This window comes from Limanda limanda, chromosome 1 (genome assembly GCF_963576545.1).
Source record: "Limanda limanda chromosome 1, fLimLim1.1, whole genome shotgun sequence".
Lineage (NCBI taxonomy): Eukaryota > Metazoa > Chordata > Actinopteri > Pleuronectiformes > Pleuronectidae > Limanda > Limanda limanda.
This window is the reverse complement of record NC_083636.1, coordinates 21,244,061-21,268,096: the sequence shown is the minus strand read 5'-3', so window position 1 is coordinate 21,268,096 and position 24,036 is coordinate 21,244,061. Positions and strand designations below refer to the sequence as shown.

The window sequence follows — 24,036 nt, the reverse complement described above, 5'->3', positions numbered from 1 at the left end:
TCGATGATTCCAGTTTTCACCTGAAATCAAACCAACAAATCACTTTGAGAAGAGCAGGCATGAGGTTTAGCATCCGACGATGTATTAAATCTTTGATACGAACTCAAGCTCCACATCAAACACGTCGTCTGGAGGAAAAGAAGAACGCAAATATATGACGTTTCAATGGCGCCGATTAATAATGTTTAGAAGATATATGAGTTCAATTAAACTTCAGAGCTTGAACGGAGCTTAGACCCGAAGACTGTCGCAGACTTTCTGAGACCTGGCTCCAGAGCGCGGGGGTTGGGGGGGGATCCATTCACATGTCCACCTTGTACATTATGAGACATTTAACAGACAGAATAAGGAGCATGATCCTGTGCAGATAAAACAAGTGATCACATGAAGCAGTGAAATATGTGCATTTCTGTCCTAATCCAAACAAACATGAACATCATTGAACAGTTTTTCACTTTAGCATCAATTTCCAATCCAAAATGTCTGTTTCATGAATTTTTAAAACTCAGATGTGATAAAGACGCTTTAAAACAAATGCACTGACTGGGAATGTAAATTGAGTAAAGTCAAACTCTCTCAGTAAAAGTATTTCTTGCAGTTCAGTCCTATAATAACTGGATTGAATAGATTTCAACACGTCACCTTGATTCTGGATTTATTTTCAGCATTATTTGAACAATTCGTACGCAGCCGGTCTTCAGAAGACACTTAAATCACTTCCTCTCATGTGCAGAAAAACAAAAACAAAAAATTAAAACGCAGCAAATATCTATGAAGTGTGTTTTTACAAAAGAAATAAAATCATACACTGTAAAAAACAAATTGAAAGTCACTTAAAGGGTCGGGCTGTGCAGACCACATGATTAGGCAGCCGTGATTCTTCACAGGTAGTAAAAACAAGCTGGTCGCTCACTCAAACAGGATATGACATCACAAAGCAACCTGATTAACTCAATAAAAACTAAGTGGCACGTGTCAGTCCATTAAAATGAAGAATTTCATGTCATGTAAGCAAATGAAAAGCTTCTGCTCAGAGCCTCACACACAAAGAATAATACTCCACTGGATCGTGAGCGTAGAAACTAGTATAGTGGGATTTAGCCTGTTACTGGTTTGTGGTTTAACTTTACTCATCGTACCCTGAATTTCCTCTGGTGCCGCAAGGACCAGACCAAGAGCCCTGATTGGCCAGTGGTATGTACCGTAGTGGGTTTTCATTGATCGATTTTTTTTAGTTGAGTGTTTTCACACGTTTTGGATGAAGGCTCCTCCCTGTTGAACGGAAACAGACAAACTGACCTCAGATCAGCCGTTAGAGGCAAATTCAACTCAAAGTCTACAGATGGACAAATGGTCACAAAGCGTCCGGCGGCTGAGAAACGTCCACGAGGGAGTGAACACTCGTTTCTCTTCTTCACTTCAAGTCTTCGTCCCTCTTAAAAATCTTCATCGTCTTCTTCTTCTTCTTGAGTCTTTATAAAGTAAAGTGTAGAGAAGCCAAACACAGACGTTGGGTTGCCAGGTCTGCAGATCACAGATCAGTCCCGGCTTCCATTATAAAAATAACCCTTTGATTTCAAAGAGCGCCGTCTGAGGCCGTGTCGCCGTCGCCATTTTGCATCCCCCCCCGGTGCTCTTTCAGGGATGCCAAGTTGAAGGACGCCCAATCAAATCCTCCGTCTCATTTCAACACTTAATTAGTCCCACGTATCCATGCCTGGATCCCAGAACTCCTCCCCTTTAGTACTTATATGGTCCGCAGCTTCCTGCGGCGGCACTAGCCCCTCCCCCTGCAGTCCTCACACAAGTCTGTGAGCTCCTCCTCTTTTGAGTCTTTAAATGGAAAACAACATCCTGTGCGTCACAAGCCACTGGCTCCTCGCCCCGACCCCTTTTCCAGGTCAGAGGTCAGAGGTCAGTGACCTTGTTCTCCAGGGCGGCAGCGATCTGCTGGAGGCGGAGCGTGAGCTGCTTATTCTGAGCGGCCGGGTCCTCGTCCAACGATTGGATGATCTGAAAAAGAAACATTAATTTTAATTTATTAAGACTGTTGGATTCTGTTACTGTAATAAAAACATGTCTAGAACATCGGTGTGGGATCTGATCCAAACTGGTTCCTCACCACGTCGTAGTACTTGCTGGCGTACTGGTACAGCTCGTGTAAGGCCAACTGGGGGTTCAGCTTCTCTGTGTGTTCCTACCAAGAGGAAACAAAGGTTCAATGTTAAAACTCTTAAAGTCCTCGAACACACACACACACACACACACACACACAGACACACAGACACACACACACAAAGACACACACGGTGGCTCGTACCCTGGACACCTCAGCGAGGTGTGTGTTCATGTCCTGGTCACTGACGGGAACCATCTGTCTGATGCCTTTATAGTAACTACAGGAGAAAACACACACAAATCATCACTTTATGACAGCAAATCAATAAAAACAGATTAATAAACAGTTTTAATACAAATGTCTTCAGATTGATGATTAATGAGAACGTGTCAGTGAAGCGTTGAAAACCTTCATGACTTCCAGAACCAGCAGAAACACTGAAGATCATCTTTTATTTGATAAATTATATCTGTATTCATTTAAATTTACTAAATCGTTCTAACATTCACGTTTTATTTGTACTTATTTACCAGTTTTTCCAAAGTTCTAATAAATAAACTTATTTAAATAAACTCACTCATCCACCATCTTCTTGTACGTGGAAATCTCTTTTGCATAGAGCAGCTTGTTGCTGGGAGACTCCTGCAGACAGGGAGAGAGAGTTAGTGTGTTTGTGTGTGTCTGTGTGTGTCTGTGTGTGTGTGTGTGTGTGTGTGTGTGTGTGTGTGTGTGTGTGTGTGTGTGTGTGTGTGTGTGTGTTTGTGTGTGTGTGTGTGTGTGTGTGTGTGTGTGTGTGTCTGTGTGCGTTTGTGTGAGAACTGACTCTGCTGAGTTTGTGCTCCGTCTTGGTGCAGGCATCGATGAACGTCTGGGAGATGACGTGCAGCGAAGCGTCCACCACCTCCGTCACGTGCACGTCGAAGATGTAGTGGGGGTTCTTCAGGATGGTCACCCAGTAACGCATCGGCAGGCTGAGGACACACACACACACCGGAGTCAGGACTGTAACACCATGCTGGGTTCTTCACATCAAACTTAAGAGTCACACAAGAGTTTCCTGAATGATCCAATAATACATTTTATTAATTCACAAAGCATCAGAGTATGTATTTATAAACACTCATTTCTGGTCAGTTTGTGATTTTGCTGTCACTCTTCTTCCTCCTCCTCCTCCTCCTCCTCCTCCCTCCACCTCCATAACCCTCGTTAATAATTCACTTGTGATGAATATTTCATCGTCCGACTTGTTTATGTGGGAGTGTCTTCATGATGATTGACAGGCCCAGTTCTTGGCCAGTTTGAAAATAGACACGTTGAATAAAAAGCGTTGCTGCTCAATCTGTCTCCATTTCCTCTTTTCTTCTTCCTCCTCCTCCTCTTCATCATTCATCCGTCCTGATAACAACCTGCCAATTAAAGCTCACACTTCCATGTGGTCGACTGCCTGGTTTAGCGATAACAAGAAGATAATTAGCTCAGCTGATGAGGTGCCCCCCCCCAGACACACACACACGCTTTAATGATTTCTCTTAGTGACTTTTCGTCTCCAGCTGAGATTCACAGAAGCTTTGAAGAGAAGCTCACACATGTCGAGTCACAACCAATCAGAGTCGTCGTTTTACAGGATCATTTTTTATATTTCTACCTGTTGGTCTTCCAGATGTGCAGCGTCTCCTCGTCCACGTTGTCGTGTCTCAGCGCCTGCTCGTCCAGGAAGTCAAAGAAGTACTTGACGGCCGGAGGGACGACGGAGCCCGAGCACAACACGCTGCGGAAGAAGTCGTCCACGAACTGCTGCAGCGTCCCCTGAGACACGGAAAGAAAGAACCAGAAAAATGTAAGTACTGAGTACTACATATAATGTACAGAGTGTGAGTGAAAGTACTCAGTTACCTTGACGGACAGCAGCCTGGTCAGGTAGATCTCAGTGATGGCCTTGGTCATGGCCTTGTCCTTCATGCTGCCTCTCTTGGACTTCCCCTCGTCTAGCTCGTCCGCCGGCCGCACCAGGTGGAAAGTGTTGTCGTCCTCCAGCAGAGCGTTTTCTGTCAGACACAAAGAGACGAGAGCGTTTAGAGAATCGATGATCCAAGTTTCCAACGACATCGTCAGCCGAGTTCATGAGTTAATCTCAGTTTCAGAAGAGTTTTCCTCAGGATTGTGTGTGTCTGTGTGTGTGTGTGTGTGTGTACATACTCTCTTCCTGACTGTCTTGGTGCTGATGGAACGCCTGTGTGTGTAGAACTCTGGACAGAACCAATGTGGCGTTATCACGAACCTGAAAGACAAGTGGAAAAGACGAGTCAATAGATGTGATGGACTGGTTCTCAGTGTTTCTGCCTCGGAGCAGATTCCTTCCTCTAATCGTCCGAGAGGAGAAACTACAGGAGTTTGACTTTCTGTTGGTTTTCCTGCAGAATGAAAAGAAAGTCTCTGTGCTGTTTTATTCCTGTTTATAATAAAATAAACTGTAAATCTTAAAATCTCAAATAAAAGCTGCAGTAGAGTTGAACTTTACTCTCAAAGCTGTATATTCTCAGATATCGCTCCACTGCACCGACGACAGTTCCTCTCAACAATTAGTGAATAAAGCTTTGAGAAATAAAGGGAAGTTAATTACGCTCCATTCAGACGGGATTATCATTACAGGAGGAGACGGGGGAATTCAATATTCCCCTCGCTGCTCGTAATTAAACTCATCCTTCTGCAGTTCTGAGTTCTACCCGCTGGGGAACGACAGGATCTGGTTTCTAATGGACTGAGGAGAGGGAAGGACGGCTGAAGGGGAAGCGGAGAGGAGGCGTGACGTGAATCTGAGTGAACGCAGAGAGAGAGCAGAGGAAGAAAAGCGTCCTGCTCACGTTGTAATGAGCCAGAGTGTTGAGCTTCTTCCAGCGTCCTTCTTTCTGAGAGGTCAGGTCCAGGTCGGACAGGATCTGACCCGTGGAGCCGGGGCGCCACTCTGTGTACACACGGGGAAATTAATGGGTGAGTTTTATGTGACGAGAGGAAGAGGAAGAGAAAGAGGAAGAGGAAGAAAACATGACAAAAAGTTCAGAAAAACTAAATACAAAGATGTTTCTTACCCAGAGCGACACTCTCCACCTTCGGTCTCTGTGAGTACGGAAGGTTCCTGTAAACCTGATCGATGATCTTCTCTTTCACCTGCAGGGCAGAACATGCAGATTTTAATTTATTAAATGTATGATAACATGATATTTCACTCCCGTTAATACTTCACATGGAGTTTTACACCTGATTCAGACACATTTTAATGTTTTGTGTAACTTTGTCCTTGTTTCTCAACTGTTTGGTGAAATCTGGATCTAAAAAAATATCATATACGCCACAAAAACTCTGATATTATTAAAAACAAAGTGAATTTGTCTCCTGAGTTCAACAAGAAACGAACCTGTGTGATGCTGTCACAGCTCAACACCTTCACTGGAGTTACGTCTGGTCCCTCCCCGTGCACCAGCACCTGTAGAGTCTGACACCACACACACACACACGTCAATCACACACTGATCCTCAGCACACACACACACACACACACACAAACACACGCACACACACTCACCAGCACAGAGTACTCCACGTCGTCTCCCAGCAGCCCCGTGTCGTTCAGCGTGTACTTGGCTTTCTTCATCTTGGCGTCCACAGGTCCTTTCTCCACCTGGTGCTTCAACGCCTTGAACAGTTTGTACAGAGGTTCTCCTGCCGTGTCCTACCCACACACACACACACACAGCCGCTATAAAAAGAGTGTAAAGATGATCTAAAGTGTCGTTGTCCTCATATCAAACAAAACAATCGTAATCGCCTCCTTGTTTTCTAAGTTTTACAGAGTTTTAGTTTCCTACAGCTGAACTTTCAGAAGCTGTCGGGCTTCTGCTGATCACAACCAGAACAACAACAACAGCAGAAATGTGAAGCTGAAGTGTGAGAACAACACAACTCAGTGTGTGACAAAGTTAAATCAGAGAAACATCCGCTGCTGTCTTCACTTTCAAATTCTCAAATAAACAAAACACACAAAGCTAAACAGAAATAATAGGTTCACTGAGCGAGTTTCAGAGTTTTCTCCAGGCAATTATAAGTGAAGGAACAGGAGGAGGAGGAGGGGAGGAGGAGGAGTAAGAGGAGGAGGAGGAGCAGGAAGAGAAACAGATGGAAGAGAAAAGAAAGTGAAAACAAATGGAAACCACGTAGAATAAGTGAAAGACTTTGTGTTACCCTGAGGAACTGATAGAGACAGATGGACATCCAGTTACACAGCATCCTCTCCACCACCGTCTCCGACCTGCACACAGACACACACACAAACAGACACACAAAGACACACAAGGACACACACACACACCAAACATTAGAACTGTACACATAATTTCTTCCTCTTCTTCTTATATTTTGTGATTGTGAACATTTCACAATCATAAACGGTACATAAATAGGCATGTGTGTGTAAAGAAAATAATTATAGAGAGAAATAATAATGTGTGAGTCCCCCCCCCCCCTCACCTGCGGAGCATCAGTTTTGGGTGTTTGCTCTGCACGTGCTCGTCCATCAGCTCCAGCAGCAGCGTCCTCATGATTTCGGTGTAATACTCCAGTTTGCCGTGCAGCGCCACCGTCAGGAGGGAGGCGAAATAACCACGGGACCGAGCGTTGAAGTCCGGCCGACTCTCCAGCGTGTGGATGAACTGGAGCCGCAGAGAACCAGGGGATTTCAAAAACGGCAAATTTGATGAGGACCATGATTAAAAAATTCTTCGAGGTTGAAACTCACGTTGATGAGGAAGGTTTTGCTGTTCAGCAGGTGGGAGAACTGGGTCAGCGCCTGAGCCACGATGGCCTTGCGGGCTTCTGGGATCTGGATCTGTCCTGTGATCATGGCGTCGTTGACTCCGTCCTTCGACGGCAGGAAGAAGTTCCGGTCGGTGTAGGTCTTGTAGTCGAGGAAGGGGATCCGGGCCTCGCTCAGCTCGCTGGTGTGGTCCTCCATCTCAATCATCAGGTCTGAGGGAGACACACAAACATCTCATCACCATCTTTACACCATATTCTCCAGATTCAGTCGTGTGACTTCTCAGCGTGCGGTCATGTGACGTTCAGGTGAGCGTACCCGTGAACTCTTTCTTGCAGCGATCTCGGACACTCTCCTCCAGATTCTCCAGCTGGTGTTTGACCTTCTCGTATTCCCGCTCCGCCTGCCGACTCTTCCTCCTGTGACACACACAGACACACACAGACAGAAGAAGGGTTTGAAACATATCTATGATATATAAAACTGGTCTCTCTGTGCCGGTATCTTAAATATCTTTTGCTGATCAGACCTGTAGCAGTAGACGGACACGGCGATGAAGAGGAGCATGGGCAGGATGACGGCCGGGATGATTATAGCCAGAGGAATGTCGTCTTTCCTGGCGTAGTACACGGAACCCACGAGCCACTCGCCGTGACCGAACTTCACCTGAATAGACGGAGACCGAACATGTGAGGAAGTTCAAGAGTTCAACACCATTTATAAAATATTCAAAGTATGTTAAATTATTTGGTAGAAGTTTGAGTCACTTTGAGTCTGAAGGAAACTTTAAAAACACAGGGAGGCGTCTGACTTTCTCTTTAGTCTTTGAGTTTGAATCCTGTAAATAACCTGACATTTAAGTCTCGAATGACGGAGTTAAATAACAGAGGGGCTCAGCAGACACTCCCCCCCCCCCCCCCCCCCTGTGACGTGATGGTTTGTATTTTTACCACAAGCTCTAGCAGGTCGTTGGTCGTGTCCCTGCGGTGGCGTTTGGATCGGGCATTGGGCTGCGTGGACGGCGCCTCCAGGATCAACTTGTCGTCCTGTTCAGAGTCGACAGAGAGAGGGAATGAGACGCTGAAGGAAGAGGTGGTCCTTCACAAGTCATACGGAAAGCGTGATAAACATCTGGAGCTTCACTTCTCTGCTCCGCGTTTACCTGCAGGATGTTAACGTGACAGGAGGCGTCTCCAACAAACGCCTGAGCCTCTTTGGCGCTCATCGCCTTGGAGAAGCCTCGACCCTGAGAAACAGAGAGGGATGGATTCAGACCCAGACACGAGGAGGGATGTTTCGATTTAAAATGTAAAAAACTCACAGTCACGATGATGATGCTGGTCTCCGTGATGACGTTCTTGACGAGGCCGTTGAAGCTGGGGTTGGGGTGGTAGACGAAGTTCTTCAGGTCCTCCGTCATGTTGTCCAGCTGCAGCGAGGTCCTGAGCACCTGCGTGTCCAGCGAGCTGTTCACCTTCGGAGAGAGGAACTGCAGGACGGTGTCGTTCTTACTCAGGAACTCCTGGACAAACTGATGGAGACACGGAGACGAGAGGATTTAACCTGAGGTGGTGTCACCAGGTCTGAGTGTCCGTGTGTGAGACAGCTGAGGACAACACAGTCACATAAACACTGGAGGAAGAGAAAGACTGGAGAGAGAGAAAAACTGGAGCTGAGGAGTGGAGGAGAAGAATCGATCTGTAGGAGCGATAAATGAAAACTAACTTTCTGCAGAGAAATGAAGCTGGAAAATAGAGGAAATGAAGGAGCACTTTGAAAGCACCGAAGAAGAAAACTCCATCAATCTGCCACTGCAGCAACACAACTTTCTGCACACGCACAGACACACACACAGAAACTTACCTCTTCCCGAGCGGCAGCCTGTGAGAACTCGTCAGTAGAGGCAACTTTGATCGCGGCTCTTTGGATCAAGTCAAAACCATTTCCCACGACCACGATCCTCCGACCACCACTACACACACACACACACACACAGATACACACACACTCCATATTTAGACTTTTGAACTGTGTACTGTAATTTTGTGTATTTCAGTGATCAGTGTGGAATTAAGAAAATAAAAATCTAAAGTGTGAGTGGCTGAATTAAAACCACACTCACCATAGGAAGCTTTCTTTGGGGTTATAGTCTGTGATCTTGGGGTTGTCAGAGTAAATGTACTTGACCAGGACGTCCTTGGTCGTGTTTCTTCCGTATTTCACCGTCACCGTTAACTCGTCGGAGGGAACCTTCTGTCCCCGGTACTTTCCCGTCTTACAGGTGATGACTTCGCCGAAGGAAAGACTGCAGAGACGCAGGAGGACACAGACCGTTAACATCCGTCAGGAAGACGAAGAACAAACACACACATGATCAGGTGTAACTCACATTTCACAGGGAACTCCTCCCACAGTGACGGCGATGTCGTCTTTACTCGCCGTGTTCAGGTCGGTTCCCTTGATGGTGATCACGGTTCCTCCGGCTGCTGGACCCTTCACCGGCTCAACGGTTAAAGGTTTAGGATCCTGGACAGAAAATATACCAAGTTAGAAAGTTTGTACTTAAGAGGCTGATGAAGAGGAGGAGGAGGAGAAAGAGGAAGAGGAGGAGGATTAAACAGCTATATAGCAAATGACTTAAACTTCACCTGAGGAGATGAATAAATAATTTATCAGTTTAGGAAACTTTCACTATTTCACATTATAAGAAACAAGAATAGATGTCATATCTTCCTGTTTCCTGCCCCTTCAAGTGGTTTAATAACAAGTGACTGGAAGAAGAGCGCCACCAAGTGTCCATCTAATATACTCATCACAGCAGTGGATGGAGATCTGCATTAAATTAATTAATTCATTTTTTCCTTAGATTGCTTGAAGATAAATGGTGAACAGGTTTTTACAGTAACTTCTACCAGAATCTCAACTTGACAAATACTTTTTATTTCCTCAATTAGAACCGGTGAGAGTTTTTTTGTCCCCCAGTTATTTCTTCGGAGGAAACCGTGAACATGCTGCAAAGCTTTGGCATGAAAATAATCACAAGAACAAAAAAACAACAGGATCCATCGAACCAAAGAGACAAACACAAACAGAAGAATGTAACCAGGACAAGTTTGTTGTGTTCCAGACGGTGCCGAGGCTTTGATCACACCAAATCTAAAATATATTTAAAATTTCACAAAGCTGCAGAAGTCAGCGAGGTGCGACAGGGAGAAGTGGAACGTCACCGCGGGGGGGCGGGGGGTTTCATCAACTCGTGTGTTTGTAGAATATTGATAGAGACGGCAGCTGCAGACACACACCAGCTGGTCGTTTCCCGTTTGCTCTGGATCGTTCTGCACGGCGCCGACACGACGACAAACAAAACGAGTCGGGAGATTAACTCTCAGTGTCGCTGGAGGATGAAATGTAAGAAGTCAATCTGTGAGGAGCGAGCGGGGGGGAACGTCCTCGTGGTTGTTTTGGAGGAGAGGTGAAGGAATAAAGAATGAGAACATCAGAGAAGGTGTGAATCCAAAGTGTTTCTGCAGCTGCTGGGATGAACACAGGTGTTGGGGTTGTTGCGGTTTCAGATTTGTTCTCGAGCCACAAACAGAAGGAATCAAAATCCCTGGAGAGACGACAGCTCATCACAGCTCGGCCTAGACTGCACGATACACACAAACAGAGCCGCGGCGCAGGAGGAGGCAGCGGCTACTGAGATCTGGTCTGAGAGTCAAAGGAAGAACAGACGCTTCGATATCTCTCGGCTCCGGTGGGAAGAAAAAACAATAATGAAACCCAGAGATTCAGGATCAGATAAAACGACGAGCGGAAATATGAGAGCATCCATCTCTTTGCAGGAGGGAAAGAAAAACAACAAAACTTTCATCAGTTGCTGAACTGATCAATAACTTTATCACAGGCTCAGAGACACAGAGCGTTTTAGCCTCTTTCAGCTCATTGTTTTAGTCTTACGGTTCAATGAGTCGTTTCTCATCCTTCGTCATGTTTGCTCGTTGTGTTAGTTTGTGTTTGTGTAAATAAAGATGGACGACACATGTCCTCTTCCTCCCTGAAGCCAAAAGACCTCAGACGTGTGGCTGATGTTTTCAGACTTTTGGCAAAGACCCAAAATAACAAGTTAATCCTCTTACTGCTTAAATAAGTCACTTTTTAGTGACTGTCCCAGTTTCCCGATTGCATTTCATTGTAGACGAATCTACTGGACAGATTATAGAAGTTTTCAAATCTTTTAAACATTAATAAACAAAGGGCAGAGGTTGATAAATACAATAATTCCTATTTCTTAAGTCACTGATTCATCGTTTGGGCTGAAATGTCAGAAAATTAATCTTTAAATCCACATTTCTTGAAACAAACAAACGGAGAAGCTCAAATCCAAGACGCAGAGTGAACGGGTGAAGCTGCAGAAGCTGATCCGTCTGCAGTTTGCTTTAATTATTCGTTTGTCAGCTCTGCAGCGAGAAGCGTGTTCGACTCTCATCTGTAAACACCTGAGCCGTGTTCCAGGAAGGAAACAACAGCGGCTCAGAGTTATTTGTTGACGGTGCTTGTTTCTGTTTGTCCTGAGCAGGAGGAAGCGGCTGCAGGTTGAGCACAGTTTCATGCAGCTGTGAATTTGAATGTGGGGGATATTTTTATGCCTCGCTGCCTCTTCGGGGAGCAGATTTTTCCTGCAGCCGGCGCCAGAGAAAAAAGCTGCGTGACTTCACTTTGTTCCAAACCTTTTACTGCTGCGGGGATTTGTTCTGGTGGGTTTGAAGTGTCAGCGTTGTGAGTCTCCTGTGAGACTACCATGAGCTGTGTACTCGGAGTCGGCAGGTTTCACAACAACACGTTTAATCTATTTTAACAGATTCCAGCTCCTGAACCCAGATTCTTTTATTGAAAAAACAATAATTCAACTGTAACTTCTGACGAAATGGTGGCGGCGAAGGTGAAAGCAGATGTTTATGTTGTGTGTGTTACTGTTAAACATGTGTTCAGACGCACCCGGTAGGTGAAGATGACCTTAGACGTCCCTTTCCTCCCTCCCTCCACCTCGATCTCCACCGCTCCCTCGGTGGTCGGGACAAACGGGACGTCGGACGGGGGGGCTCGCTTCGCCGGGCCGATCTCACACACCACACTGCGGGGGGGGGGGGGGGGGGGGGAGAGGAAACATTCAAACATAACAATGGCTTCCAGGTTCAGCTGCAACTGATGTTTTATTTCTTGAATAATTGATGATTCAGTATAAAATGGGAAGAAATGAACATCGCAGGAGTCTTCAAATGTCAAGAATCCAAAGATATTCAGTTCACAGTGAGAAGACGATGGAAACCAGAAGAAAACAAAACACATTCGAGAAGCTGGAAACTTTTTTATGAAAAGCAAATGACTCTAATTGATTTATTGATAGTTAAATTGCTGCAGGAGCTTTAAGCAGGTTCAACAACAAACTAAGAATCTCGACATAGTATCCACTGACGCGTGTTTTCTGGAACTTTTAACCACATTAACGCCATCGTCCTCCGAGGCCGTGGACGTGTTGTGTTTTCAATCCAAGGTGGTTAAACCTGTTTTTCTTTACTTGTTTTATTGTCCCTGAAGCATAATTTCTGTTCCATAAAACACAAACACACTTTCTGCCAAACTACGTCTCATAAATCCTCCTAGAACAGTTTACATGAATGAAACATCAAAATATAAAACCTGAGAAGATTCTGGTCTTTAAACTGCTTTTCAGGTTCAGTGATTCAGATCAAACTGCTTCTTAACAAGTGGCCGAGGCTTTAAAACATCTGTTACATGTAAACATTGAAGATCTTCACGTGCACGTTAACGCTGTTACCTGGTGGAGACGGAGTATCGCTCCTCCTGGTGGACACAGTCCACTCCGGCCACCGTGATCTTCCTGATGTCCTCCTTCTTTATCCCCATGTTGGATCCCTTTATTGTGACGGAAATGCGACCGTTGAGAGGCCCGAAGCGAGGGATGATCTGAGGAGGAGAAGAGTCAGTGCATCAAACTTTCTCGTAGTTCTCTTTCCTGGTTTTTTTCTTTTCCTCGACTGTTTCCATGATGCCTCTTTCATCCCAAGGCCTCGATTTACATTGGATTTATTATTATTATGACATCAGATGTGTCTGAGTTAATTTAACAGATCTAAGTTAAAACTGAGAAACTTCTTGTTCCTGCGATGCAACATCAGAAAAACAATATTCACTGAAACATGAGACGCGTAAAAACGTTTTTTCATGGAGACAAACTGGAAAACAAGAGGCGGCCGACTGAGAGATCGTCTGTTTGGATTTCAGAAATGTAATTTGCTCTAAAGGAAGATGAATGAAATGAAAGAGGAAAGATTGGACATGTGAGGAAGAAGTGATGGATTCTGATTTCAGGTCATCCAATTAGATGCAGGGATTCTATTCTTCCTTTATCACTGATTTATGTTTCACATAAACATAGACAAGGTTTCATGAAGCAGGCGAATCACAGTGAATATGTTCACAAAACGTGTTTTACTCCAGAGTTTAAATATTTGAGACGATGAGATAGTGTAGCCGGAGTGTCTTTGACTCACATCAGTGATCTCGGGGGCGGGACACTGCGCCGGCTGCGGTGACGGGCACAGCTCTCGGTAAACACAGGAGTGAGAGGAGGAGCACCACACACACTGGTACTGGGCCTCGGCGTTTTTACACAAACTGCAGTCTGCTCTTCCCACTGAGCAGTTATACAGCACCACTGGAGGAGGAGGAGGAAGAGGAGGAGAGGAAGAGGTCAATAAGCATAATTCAGTAGTTTGACGACTGCTCTTCATCTTGATTTGTAACTATGTGTGTGTGTGTGTGTGTATAGTGACACACTTACCTGTCAACAAACTGTCAATCTTCCTCTCAGTGTCTCTTTCTTTGATGTGGAAGGAGATGTTCACCTCCTGCTGCTTGTCATAGGAAAACTACACACACACAGACACACACGCACACATGCACACACACACACAGAGACAAACAAACGCACACAAACAGATTTGCATTAACCCAAATACAAATACATTTCTACCTATTTAGAGCTCATCAATAAATTACCTTGAATCTACCTCACACACACACAAATAAATGACAAACTTGAAATTAATTAAACAAATATAAGATGTTAAATCAATGACACATAATGAAATTAAAATAATTAGAAGCTTTAAACCTTTTCTGACTAACATTTGAATCACTAAAGATTCACTGATTCTCTTATTATCATTAATGAGACAGTCGCTGACTCGTCTGACGTTCACACTTCAGCTTCTAAACATAAACAGGGAACATCTATTCTTTTTATAGACGACTATTCATGATCAGTTATCAAGTTAACTACATGGATCTAATCTAATTTTGAATGTGACCTCAGAGAGAAACAGACTGTTTTCTGCTTTTATCTGCTCAGCTGACCTCAGTTTAAAAGACAGTTACTTATATTTTGAGAAACAAAGTTTATTATCAACGGTGGCAGAGCTACAACCAATCAGAGTACAGAGACGTGTGACACAGTGACAGAGAAACAATATATTATATATATATTTTACTTTTCATTGATTCGTAGTTTTTCCTTAATACTGACCTCATAACCAGGGAATATGAACGTTGGCCTCTGGTCCTGATTGACCTCCTCGTCCCTGTGCTTCATCAGCTCAGTGCCGATGACCAACTTGCGACCCTGGAGACGACAGAAGGACAGGAGGTCAGATGCACTGAAACAGACTGAGCAGTTTGTGATTGGCTCCCGTGGACCCCCCCCTCACCTCACCCCCCTCACCTGGTAGATGTTGAGGTTTCTTCCCTGGAAGTTGATCGGGATCTTGACGCCGACGGGAATCAGCAGCGGCTCTGGAGACTCGAACTGAGGACAACTGGCCGACTGCGTCAGAGACACACAAACACAAGTCTGAGACACAATCATCCTTTCTATGTAATTAGGTTTTGCATTAGTTTTAAATACTCACGAATGTGTGATGTCTTTATGTATGTTATAATTACGTCTTTGAAACATCCTCAAAAAACGTTAAACTTCTACCTAAAGAGTATTGATTAATTGTAAATATTCTAAATTGTCTATGAGACTAATTAAAGCGGCAAATCTCCTTTTTCAGCTGCAGAAATCAGAAATCAAATTCTTTGCATCAATTGATAATTTAAACAGGTTCAGATTTTTATTATGACTTTCACACACAAACAGACTCACACTGACCTGTTGTGGTTTGATGATGTGATCGCTATCTGCAGCAGCGACGCTGTCAGTGCAGCTGTGATCCTGAGCGTTCCACTGACACCCCCACTCACTGGTCACACACGCTATGCACCTGAAAACACACAATGCACCAGTGTGTGATACCAGTGTGTGATACCAGTGTGTGTACTGTAGATCTTTGTGTTTGTGTGTTTTCTATCTTACGGTGTGTTTGGGTTCTTCCTGATTGTCGCAGCACAGTTGTAGAAGTGATACTTTCCAGACGTTACCTGGATTTTGTTGTTAACCACAACTTTCACCGGGACGGACACGTAGTCTAAACACACAAACACACACACACAGACACAAACAGAGACACACGCACACACAGGATAGAGGGAGAGACAGTAAAAATAAATATTATAAATGTGTTTATTAGTGATAACAATATTGTTCAAGACGAGTTGTTCCCTGAGTTTAGTTTGACAGGCTGTTTCGTCTCACGCCACTTTGCTTAGCTTAGCATAAAGACTGGGAACAGGGGGAAACAGCTAGCTTAGCTTTGTCCATTTACGTGCATTTCCTACATTTCACAAGTAACACGTCATATTAACATGAAAAGAACAAACTTTTGATGAAAACTCACAGTGAAAGTTGTATTTATTCTAAAGTATCTAAAGAATACCTGAACCATCTGATTTCTTGATGCCTTTTTGAGTAAAAGTAGAAAAAGAGCCATAATGTAAATGGTTAATATATATATAATTGTATAAAACCTTTCAACAACAAGGCTCAGGATGATTTGAATAAGACATAAAATGCACAAGGAGAAACAACAAGGACGTATAAAATGGACAAATATAATCAGGAGTTTGAAACAGCTAAATAAAAAACAGGCAAACTAATGTGAATAAAACATTAAACAGGAGAATATACAAATCAGAGTGCAGCCTAAGTAGATTTCACATTGAGTGGATCAGTTTTATGGCCTTTAACCATTTAGGCTTAACAGAATAAAAGTATTTCAAATTAAATTTCTGTGACACAAAGGAAACAAATACCGGGAACAACAGGGAACAACAAGTGGAATCGAGAAAGAAATGAGTGAATCCAGTGAACTTCCTAATGTGAGCCCCTACCCAGCTGCTCTGGAGTGGGGGGGATCTCGCCGGGGTTGGGCAGAGAACACTTGACCTGCACCGGACTGAAGCTCATCACGGCAGCGGTGTAGAAGTCGCCGAACCAACATTTCAGGGTGTCGTTCTGACTCAGCCGGGGGAGGGAGGGGATGCTGATGAGCACCTGGAGGGGGGGGGGGGGGGGGCGGACGAGGACAAGGAGGGGGTGAGTTAAATATGAGTTAAAGAGTGGAAAAAGGAGGGAGAAGGAGAGAATATTATCTTTCCATATTTATACTAAAAAAGGTATAAAAACAAATCCTTTATTTTCCTCCTCACATCTTTAGATCTACGATATTATTATTTTAGATAATTATCAGTTATTAATCCTGAAGTTCAGCACTAGAGCGTCTTCAGTGACTTCACAGGACCGATTAATGCAGAAATAGTTTACATTCACTGGTGAAACAGGGTCTGGAATATTCTACATTTTAGTTTTGGTCAATTACTTAAATACTTGACAAGGCAGTTTGTCATATAGACGCAAATATTCAGTGAATTCATCTTGGCCACAGAGCAGCTTTATTCACTAGGCAACAGTAAACAGCACAAGTGTAGAAACTGAGGTGTACGTGATAAAGTATCTGGAGGAAAACAGTGTGTGTGTGTCTGTGTGTGTCTGTGTGTAGAATAAGTAAGAAACCAAGCACAACTGGTTGACCTTGATAAATTGTGCACAAATGCAGGCGTGTGTGTGTGTGTGCATGTGTGTGTCTCAGTAATAATTACTATTCATCTGTGCAGTTCAAACAGCAGCTTCTCATTAGTCCTCACCGACCTCCATCGCTTTAATTTCACTGCTGGAGTTTTAATTTGTAACTTTCTGAACTTTTTTATCTCTGAGGCCGGAGACAAACTCACTGACTCACTTTGCATCTTTCTGAAGAAGGTGAAGCTGCAAGAGACAAAATTTTCCGACTGTCTTATCAGATTAAAATCACAAACTGTGCCCAGTGGCCCCAAACTCCCTGATTAGGATGCAGCAGATTCATGTGTGTGGTTAAACCCGGAGCCTTTTGTTCAGAGGAGGCTGCGTTCCCCTTCTCTGCACTGACACCGAATCATCTCTGAGGGAATAGAGTCCAGATTAAAACCTGCGCTGTGAAACAAACTGTGACACATGACGAACTAACACGAGCAGAGATGAGAGTGGATTCAAGCTCAGTCACTGAGGTGAAAACCCCCGAGAGCAGCTGACGTCCACAGCGTCCACACGTCTGGGAGAACAGCCTTAAATCCTGTGATCGACCACGTACACGAGACTTCAACAGCACCACGACACCAACGTTCGTAAGCTGCACTGGAGTCTGGACACGTTCCTGATCTGTTCTGGAGGGAAAGCAAATGTCTGACTCAGTCGCTCTGGATACCTTCTGGTACTTTTCCTGCCAGAGTGAGTCCATGTGAGAATAGAGCAGAAACACAGGAGACCAGTCATAAACCACGCAGACGAGGAGATTCCAGAGCTTCTAGTGCTAAAGGCCGGTGTGGGTGTGACAAACAGCCTGTGAAACAACAGTGTTATTGCTGAAGATAACTGAAAGAGGCTGTCGGTGAAGTTTCTCCTGAGATTCAGTGAAACTCGGCGTCATCATCAGTTTCTCACTGTGACACAACACTGAGCTGAATCAGCCTGTGAACGTGTTAAAGGACCTGTCAGCACAAACTGTTTCTACTCTGCATATCACACTGTTCATGATGCAACTGTAAATCATAGTGAAGCTTCTCTCTGACGCCCCCTGGAGGGCCCCCGGAGGGCCACAGACCAGAGGCTGAGAAGCTGCTGACCACAGACGCCGCCACTCTGTGACGGCTTCAGGAGCGTTCGAGTGGTTTGAGCTCGGCAGGCACCGAACCCGGCTCACAGGGGAGCAGCTCGTACCTGCTGCGTCTTCCTGCAGCTGAGGTTGGGCGGGTCGAAGGCCTCGATCTGTACGCACTTCTGATTGGGCGACCACAGCCAGGTGTTCGTCTCCGTGGACCTGCTGCACTCCTGCTTCCTGGTGCACCTGCCAGACGAGGAGGAGGGAATACAGTCAGACTAACTGTGATGGGGATTCAGCATCAGCAAACGAGTTAAAATGTTAAAAGTTAAAATTACGACACTGAGATTAAACTTCCATTTAAACCTTTTCGCTGTTTGTTCATAAATAGAAAATCAGGTCTTTTAATACTTTAAGTCAAATTATATCCCTTGAAGTTGAGTTTCAGTCCCACGCTTCCCACACGTCAGGATATATTCTTCCCATTGCACTTTCTTCTAATGTGTGACGCTCCCAGTGAAACCCAGAGCGACTCACCTTCCCTCCAGGACACACCAGCCACAGTACGGATCCTTCATGGAGACACAGGACTGACAGTCTGTCTTCAGGTGACAGGCCTGGACCGGAACCTTGGTGATCTGCATGTACACACACACACACACGTCAGGCTTTTATTATGGAGGAGCTGTTACCGTGAACAACATGCAGGACACACACAAACACACACACAACATGCATCTCTGCAAAGGTTGTTTGTAAATATATGCATATCTGATATCAATACATGTAATATAGTGATGAAGTGGCCAATCCCCGAATCTTCCAAACAGCCGTGGACATAATTCTCCCCCCCCGACAGGAAGAGTCTGGTCTAATAAATCTAAATGAGCAGATGGACCCGACTCCAAACTTGACTTGATTAAAGTGAATTGCCCTCTTGAAGTGCATTGTAATTAATTCATTTCTCGATCAATAACGTCAATTCCAGGCCGTCGCGGCGGCTGAGGAGCGATGGCGAGCGAGCGATGAAAGGACAACGCAAAGAAAGACAGATGACGAGAGGAGAGAGCGAAGAGGAAAACAAAGAGAGGGAGCGAATAAATCAGGGAGTGACTCCTGTGGGGTAATGTAGACGGATGTGCCGGCGTTCATCGCACCAACGAATAAATGATCAAATGAGACAGACCCAATAAATTACAGACTCGTTAAATCCCCGTCCTGATGCACGATGGGAAAAAGTAGAAGTAAGCACACGACTGAGTGTCTGACCTTCTTCGCGAGAATAAAAAAAAGAAAAAAGAATAATCAATCCAAGAATTGACCTTTTTCTCCGTGGTGATGTACAGGTGTTGGAGGCTGGAATCGAACAGCAGGTTCTTGTTGACCTTGTCTCCGGTGACGTCGCCCGGCGCTCGCCCGTACACCTCGGGTTGATCCGACAGATGCACCTTCAGCACCTGCTCAGTCACAGACACAGACACAGCGTTTAAATTAAGACCGCAGGCTTCTCTCCTCTAGAATTCAGCTTTTTCAGGACAAAACCAGATGACTCGGAGCTGAGAGGAAAGAAAAACAGCTTCCTTAAGTAAATATACTTCTAAGTTTTATAATCTTGTTATATCTTCGTTTGTTCGTCAACATTTCCTTCATAAGTTCAATGAAAAGTGTTTTAGTCTTAACGAACAAAGATTAAAGTTCAGAGACATTTTATAATGAGATTAATAAACTGTCCAAGTGGAATTTAATTGTTTATCTCTTATTAGAAACCTCACTGTCCATATTAAGATATATATTAGGAATGAGCGAGTACAGCATTATCTGTATCTGTATCTGTATCTGTTAACCATATGAATTATCCGTATCCGTACTCGGAGTGGGCGGTGCCTAACCCGGAAGTGGGTGTGATTTAACCCGGAAGTGGGCTGGTTCAACATAATTTTCTTTTTTAACTTGGAAATTTTTTTATGATTTTTTTATTTTTATTTTTTTTAAATTTATTTCCACACCAGGTGTGTGTGTGTGTGTGTGCGTGTGTGCGTGTGTGTGTGTGTGTGTGTGTGTGTGTGTGTGTGTGTGTGTGTGTGTGTGTGTGTGTGTGTGTGTGAGTGAGACGCGAGGGACGTTCACTGTCTCCCGGAGAAATGAACACTCTGTGTTTTTAGTTTAGAAAGACGTGAATTATATTCGTTCACAAGTCATACAGACTGGTTTTGATATTTTCACTTTACATTAACACTTAAAGTTTAGTGCAGTGTAATTGTTTAAGTTAAATTAAATAAACTTAACACAGAGTATTCATTTCTCCGGGAGACAGTGACTGTCCCTCGCATCTCCAGCGCTCCTCTACAAACGCATCATTTCTGCTTCCTTGACTGAGCCTATGGAACAGTCCCGATGCGCAGTGAACCTGAGTGACTGAGAAAAAGAGAGCTGTTCTGTGAGTGAGTGAGCAGAGCCGTGTGTGACGGGAGGAGCGCTGTGACGCTGTGTGAGGATTTTCATTCAGTCCGATCACAGATAATGACACCGATTACTCGTATAATAATCGTACTCGGCAAAAGTGCTTTATCCGTACCGGATACTCGTTTCAGCCGAGTATCCGGCTCATCTCTAATATATATGTATTAATATTTCCAGTAGAAGTCCACTGGCTAGTGGTTACCTCTCCGGTGGCGGTGCCCAGGAACGCCACAGTGTGTTCCATCTCCACGGCCACGGCCACGGCGGTCATGTGACCCTTCCGCACCAGCGAGATGTTTGAGGTCAAGGCGAACTCGGCCTTGCTGGCCAGCGGCGACGGCAGGAACTCCTCGCCGCAAGTGTACTTGTCGGCCATGTTGTTCTGAGGGAGCAGAGGAGAAATGAAAAACCTCTCTACTGTAAAAACATGAATATTAATGTGAATTCTCTCCTCACGTTATTGCTGGTGCACAGATAATCCGAGGAGGAGTAGGGAGAGAAGACGGCGGGCTTGTCGTCGATGAGGCCGTTGTTGTTGTAACAGGCGCTGATGATCTTCACCAGCTGCGTGTTGATGGAGCGCAGAGGAAACATACCTGCAGACAGAACAACATCTGATTACTTCACTTATTTCACACAGGAAACGGATAAACACACAATTTCAGTTAAACACAAAATCTGAAAAATAAAAGCAGCGAGAGGAGTCTGCAAAACTCCTAATTATCTTCGGTAACTTTCTCTTTTTGATGATAAAATCCGTAGCGCAGACATTCGCTCATTTGTGGCGACACAACTTGGGAAAATTATGGATTTGCATAAAGTTAAATAATTCAACATTTAAAGTTTTTTATTTTTTTCTGTGTTTAAAGTCGAGCAAACTGCAGCCGAGGGTGAAACAACTCAAAGTCCTGCCGAGCCACACGGAGCCAATTAGAGCTAACGATCGTTTCCCTCATCATCAATCTGCTGATCAATTTATTCATCTGCTCGTTGCTGCTCTTTCAGTTTGTTTCAAACTGGATCTTTATTATTTTGGAGACGTCGCGATAAATATCACAAAACTAATCGATTGTTGCCCCTTCAACATCTCCCTCAGAGAGAGCGAGAGAGAACTACAACTTCACGAAACTTTAAACTGCAACAAATGAGAATCATCATCTTTTTAAAATCTGTGTTTTGATTGGCGGCTCAGTCGTCACATGATCTTCACAGCCTGATGGGGGTTTTCTCCAACGCTATGGTGATGCAGATGTTTAAATTTCCATTTTGCTGAGCACTTTGAGTATGAAATCAAGAATTCACTTTGAATCGTGGCTGCGTCTGTTCATTAGGATCATTTGAAATGATCAAAAGCTGCAGAGGAGCCACTTAGTGTTTTCTCAGCTTGTTTCCATCGTCAGGAATTAAGCTTCAAAACTTTCTACTCAGATTTGTGCTGAACCAAAAGATCTGATGGGAAAAAAAGAAAATATTCAATAAAAATGATCCCTTTTCTTTTTCTGTTGTGATAAGAGTCTGGGAACCTGCCGACGGACGTCAGAAACGTGTGTTTTCATGTCAGAAACGTGTGTTGTCATTCACCCGACACCTACACATGGCTGAGGTGGACGGGTCCTCATCAGACGTGAAGGTGACAAACAGAACCTTGTCGGAGGCCCACACGGTTCCGTACTGCGCTGACAGGTCCAGAGCCAGCACAGCTCCTGGCGTCGCTACGTAAGCAGCCTGGGAGACGAGGGGGAGAAGGAAACGCTGAATATTAGAAGCTCTCAGTAAAGCTGTGATGTAACTGAGGCACAGTGAGAGGGAACACCTCGTAAATTGAAGCCATTGCAAGTTCAAGAGCACGTTAAATCCAATTTCTCAGCTTTGTCTGGGGTCAGTGTTCTCACAAAGGTTGCAATTTAAGACTAAATCATCCAAACGTAAAATGTCCAAATGTGTTTTTCCGACTCACTGCTGCCTTTTTAATAAAAACGCTGACTATCCAGCGTCTGGCGCCTCCACCGACGTTACCTGAACTTTGTTGTACTTGTTGTCCCTGCTGCAGTTCAGCTGCAGCTCCGTGTACGAGTAGTAACTCTGGTCGGTCTCACACAACCTGGAGATGAACGTGAAGTTCTTGGTGTCCTGCACTCCGAGCGTCCGCGAGAACAGGAAGTACACGTGGCCGGCGTCTTTGAAGGCGAAGCGGAAGTCGTGGAGGTAGCGCAGGACGAAGGGGTTGGCCTGGACCGCCGAGGCCTCGATGATGCTGTCGAACGTCCCCCAGTCCCGGTAATCCTTGAGGATGCGGGTGGAGATGAGCTTGGTGCTGTCGTGGCTGCCGTAGCCTTTACCGACCTGAGGAGAGACGAGGAATCCAACCACTAAGATTTAGACGACGTGTGTGTGTGTGTGTGTGTCTGTGTGTATGTGTGCGTTTCCTCCTCACCAGGAAAACGGTTAAGTTTTCTGTTTCCTTGTAGAAGTATGATGACATCACTCCCAGCACGGAGACGCCCTCCTCAGCGCTCGCCACGTACGACTTCTCTCCTTTAGTGTCGCTGAAGTAGATCAGCTGCTCCACGTCGCTCAGGTTCCTCAGCGAGCAGATGCCCCTGAAGACGCTGCCGCACACCACCAGCTGGTTTTCGGCGGCGTGCACCAGCAGCAGCTTGTTGTGGTTGTCGGTGTCCACGGCCTCGCTGCAGGATTCGCTGACGGGCGGCGTGCACTGTTTGTTGTCCCGCTTGGGTCCCGTCTCGGTGCGGCGCTCCACCTCCAGGTCGGGGCTCAGCTGGTAGAGGCGGTTGACGGCGCCGACGTACAGCCGGCCCGTGGCAGGGTTGGCCACCATGTTGTTGATCAGAGTGTCGGAGAGGAACTCTGTGTTCTTCCCATCGGAGGCGCTGAGGTCAATGGTTGCCAGGACGACCAGGGCAAACTGCCACGCCCACCACCGCTCCATCATGTCTGGAGGAAAAACAGAGGAAAGAGGGAGAATTTAAATAAACAGCAACAAAAACAACAAGAGCTGCTCTGAGATATTTATATAAATAACTTCAACAAACGCAGATGCCTGAAGTCGATCGTCAGGAATGAAAAAAAAATGAATTTTTTTTGCAAACTAAATTTTTCCTGCTTCAGAAACGGATTCAATTAATATTTGTAACTGTTAATTATCTTGGAAAGAGATTAAAACTAAATATGAATAGAATGTTAACAATACATTCGTTTCCAATGAACTTTTGAAATTGCTCACTTTAGTTTGGTTTCTTTTTGCTTAATTAATTTGAATGTTTTTCTTGTTGATGAATTTTCTGTTGATCTATGAAACGTTAAATCGACTCATCTAAAAATTCGGGGACAATTAGTTCTACAACGATCAATCAGTCCATCAGTGGAAAGAATAATCATCTTGATTATGGAACAGTAATGAAGCAGAAGAACATTGTTACTTTATCAGTTAGACCTCTTTTAATCAGAATCTGTGAGTTCTGGACAAAATAAGAAAT

The 24,036-nt window shown here is 44.7% G+C and overlaps 1 protein-coding gene across 3 annotated transcripts in view; it reads right to left on the bottom strand.

Moving 5' to 3' along the window:
* Positions 1-642: 642 nt before the first annotated feature.
* Positions 643-24,036, bottom strand: part of LOC133006852 (plexin-B2-like) — a 96,281-nt gene continuing 72,887 nt past the window's right edge. For all 3 annotated transcript variants that reach the window (XM_061075693.1, XM_061075694.1, XM_061075695.1), the window contains 40 exons: positions 22,974-23,494; positions 22,556-22,882; positions 22,132-22,264; positions 20,996-21,135; positions 20,742-20,921; positions 19,402-19,536; positions 18,617-18,717; positions 18,199-18,325; positions 16,278-16,440; positions 15,364-15,475; positions 15,160-15,271; positions 14,728-14,829; positions 14,533-14,628; positions 13,789-13,876; positions 13,499-13,662; positions 12,763-12,911; positions 11,922-12,057; positions 9,316-9,452; positions 9,049-9,231; positions 8,790-8,898; positions 8,248-8,457; positions 8,089-8,172; positions 7,877-7,972; positions 7,456-7,592; positions 7,245-7,345; positions 6,909-7,138; positions 6,641-6,822; positions 6,356-6,422; positions 5,700-5,846; positions 5,532-5,609; positions 5,206-5,284; positions 4,981-5,081; positions 4,316-4,397; positions 4,013-4,164; positions 3,765-3,925; positions 2,943-3,090; positions 2,697-2,761; positions 2,321-2,396; positions 2,123-2,197; positions 643-2,013 (listed from right to left, as the gene is read on the bottom strand). In XM_061075693.1, coding sequence (XP_060931676.1) covers positions 1,909-2,013; positions 2,123-2,197; positions 2,321-2,396; positions 2,697-2,761; positions 2,943-3,090; positions 3,765-3,925; positions 4,013-4,164; positions 4,316-4,397; positions 4,981-5,081; positions 5,206-5,284; positions 5,532-5,609; positions 5,700-5,846; positions 6,356-6,422; positions 6,641-6,822; positions 6,909-7,138; positions 7,245-7,345; positions 7,456-7,592; positions 7,877-7,972; positions 8,089-8,172; positions 8,248-8,457; positions 8,790-8,898; positions 9,049-9,231; positions 9,316-9,452; positions 11,922-12,057; positions 12,763-12,911; positions 13,499-13,662; positions 13,789-13,876; positions 14,533-14,628; positions 14,728-14,829; positions 15,160-15,271; positions 15,364-15,475; positions 16,278-16,440; positions 18,199-18,325; positions 18,617-18,717; positions 19,402-19,536; positions 20,742-20,921; positions 20,996-21,135; positions 22,132-22,264; positions 22,556-22,882; positions 22,974-23,492 — 5,589 coding nt within the window. In that variant the 5' untranslated portion in view covers positions 23,493-23,494 and the 3' untranslated portion in view covers positions 643-1,908. The remainder of the gene's footprint in view (positions 2,014-2,122; positions 2,198-2,320; positions 2,397-2,696; positions 2,762-2,942; positions 3,091-3,764; positions 3,926-4,012; positions 4,165-4,315; positions 4,398-4,980; positions 5,082-5,205; positions 5,285-5,531; positions 5,610-5,699; positions 5,847-6,355; positions 6,423-6,640; positions 6,823-6,908; positions 7,139-7,244; positions 7,346-7,455; positions 7,593-7,876; positions 7,973-8,088; positions 8,173-8,247; positions 8,458-8,789; positions 8,899-9,048; positions 9,232-9,315; positions 9,453-11,921; positions 12,058-12,762; positions 12,912-13,498; positions 13,663-13,788; positions 13,877-14,532; positions 14,629-14,727; positions 14,830-15,159; positions 15,272-15,363; positions 15,476-16,277; positions 16,441-18,198; positions 18,326-18,616; positions 18,718-19,401; positions 19,537-20,741; positions 20,922-20,995; positions 21,136-22,131; positions 22,265-22,555; positions 22,883-22,973; positions 23,495-24,036) is intronic.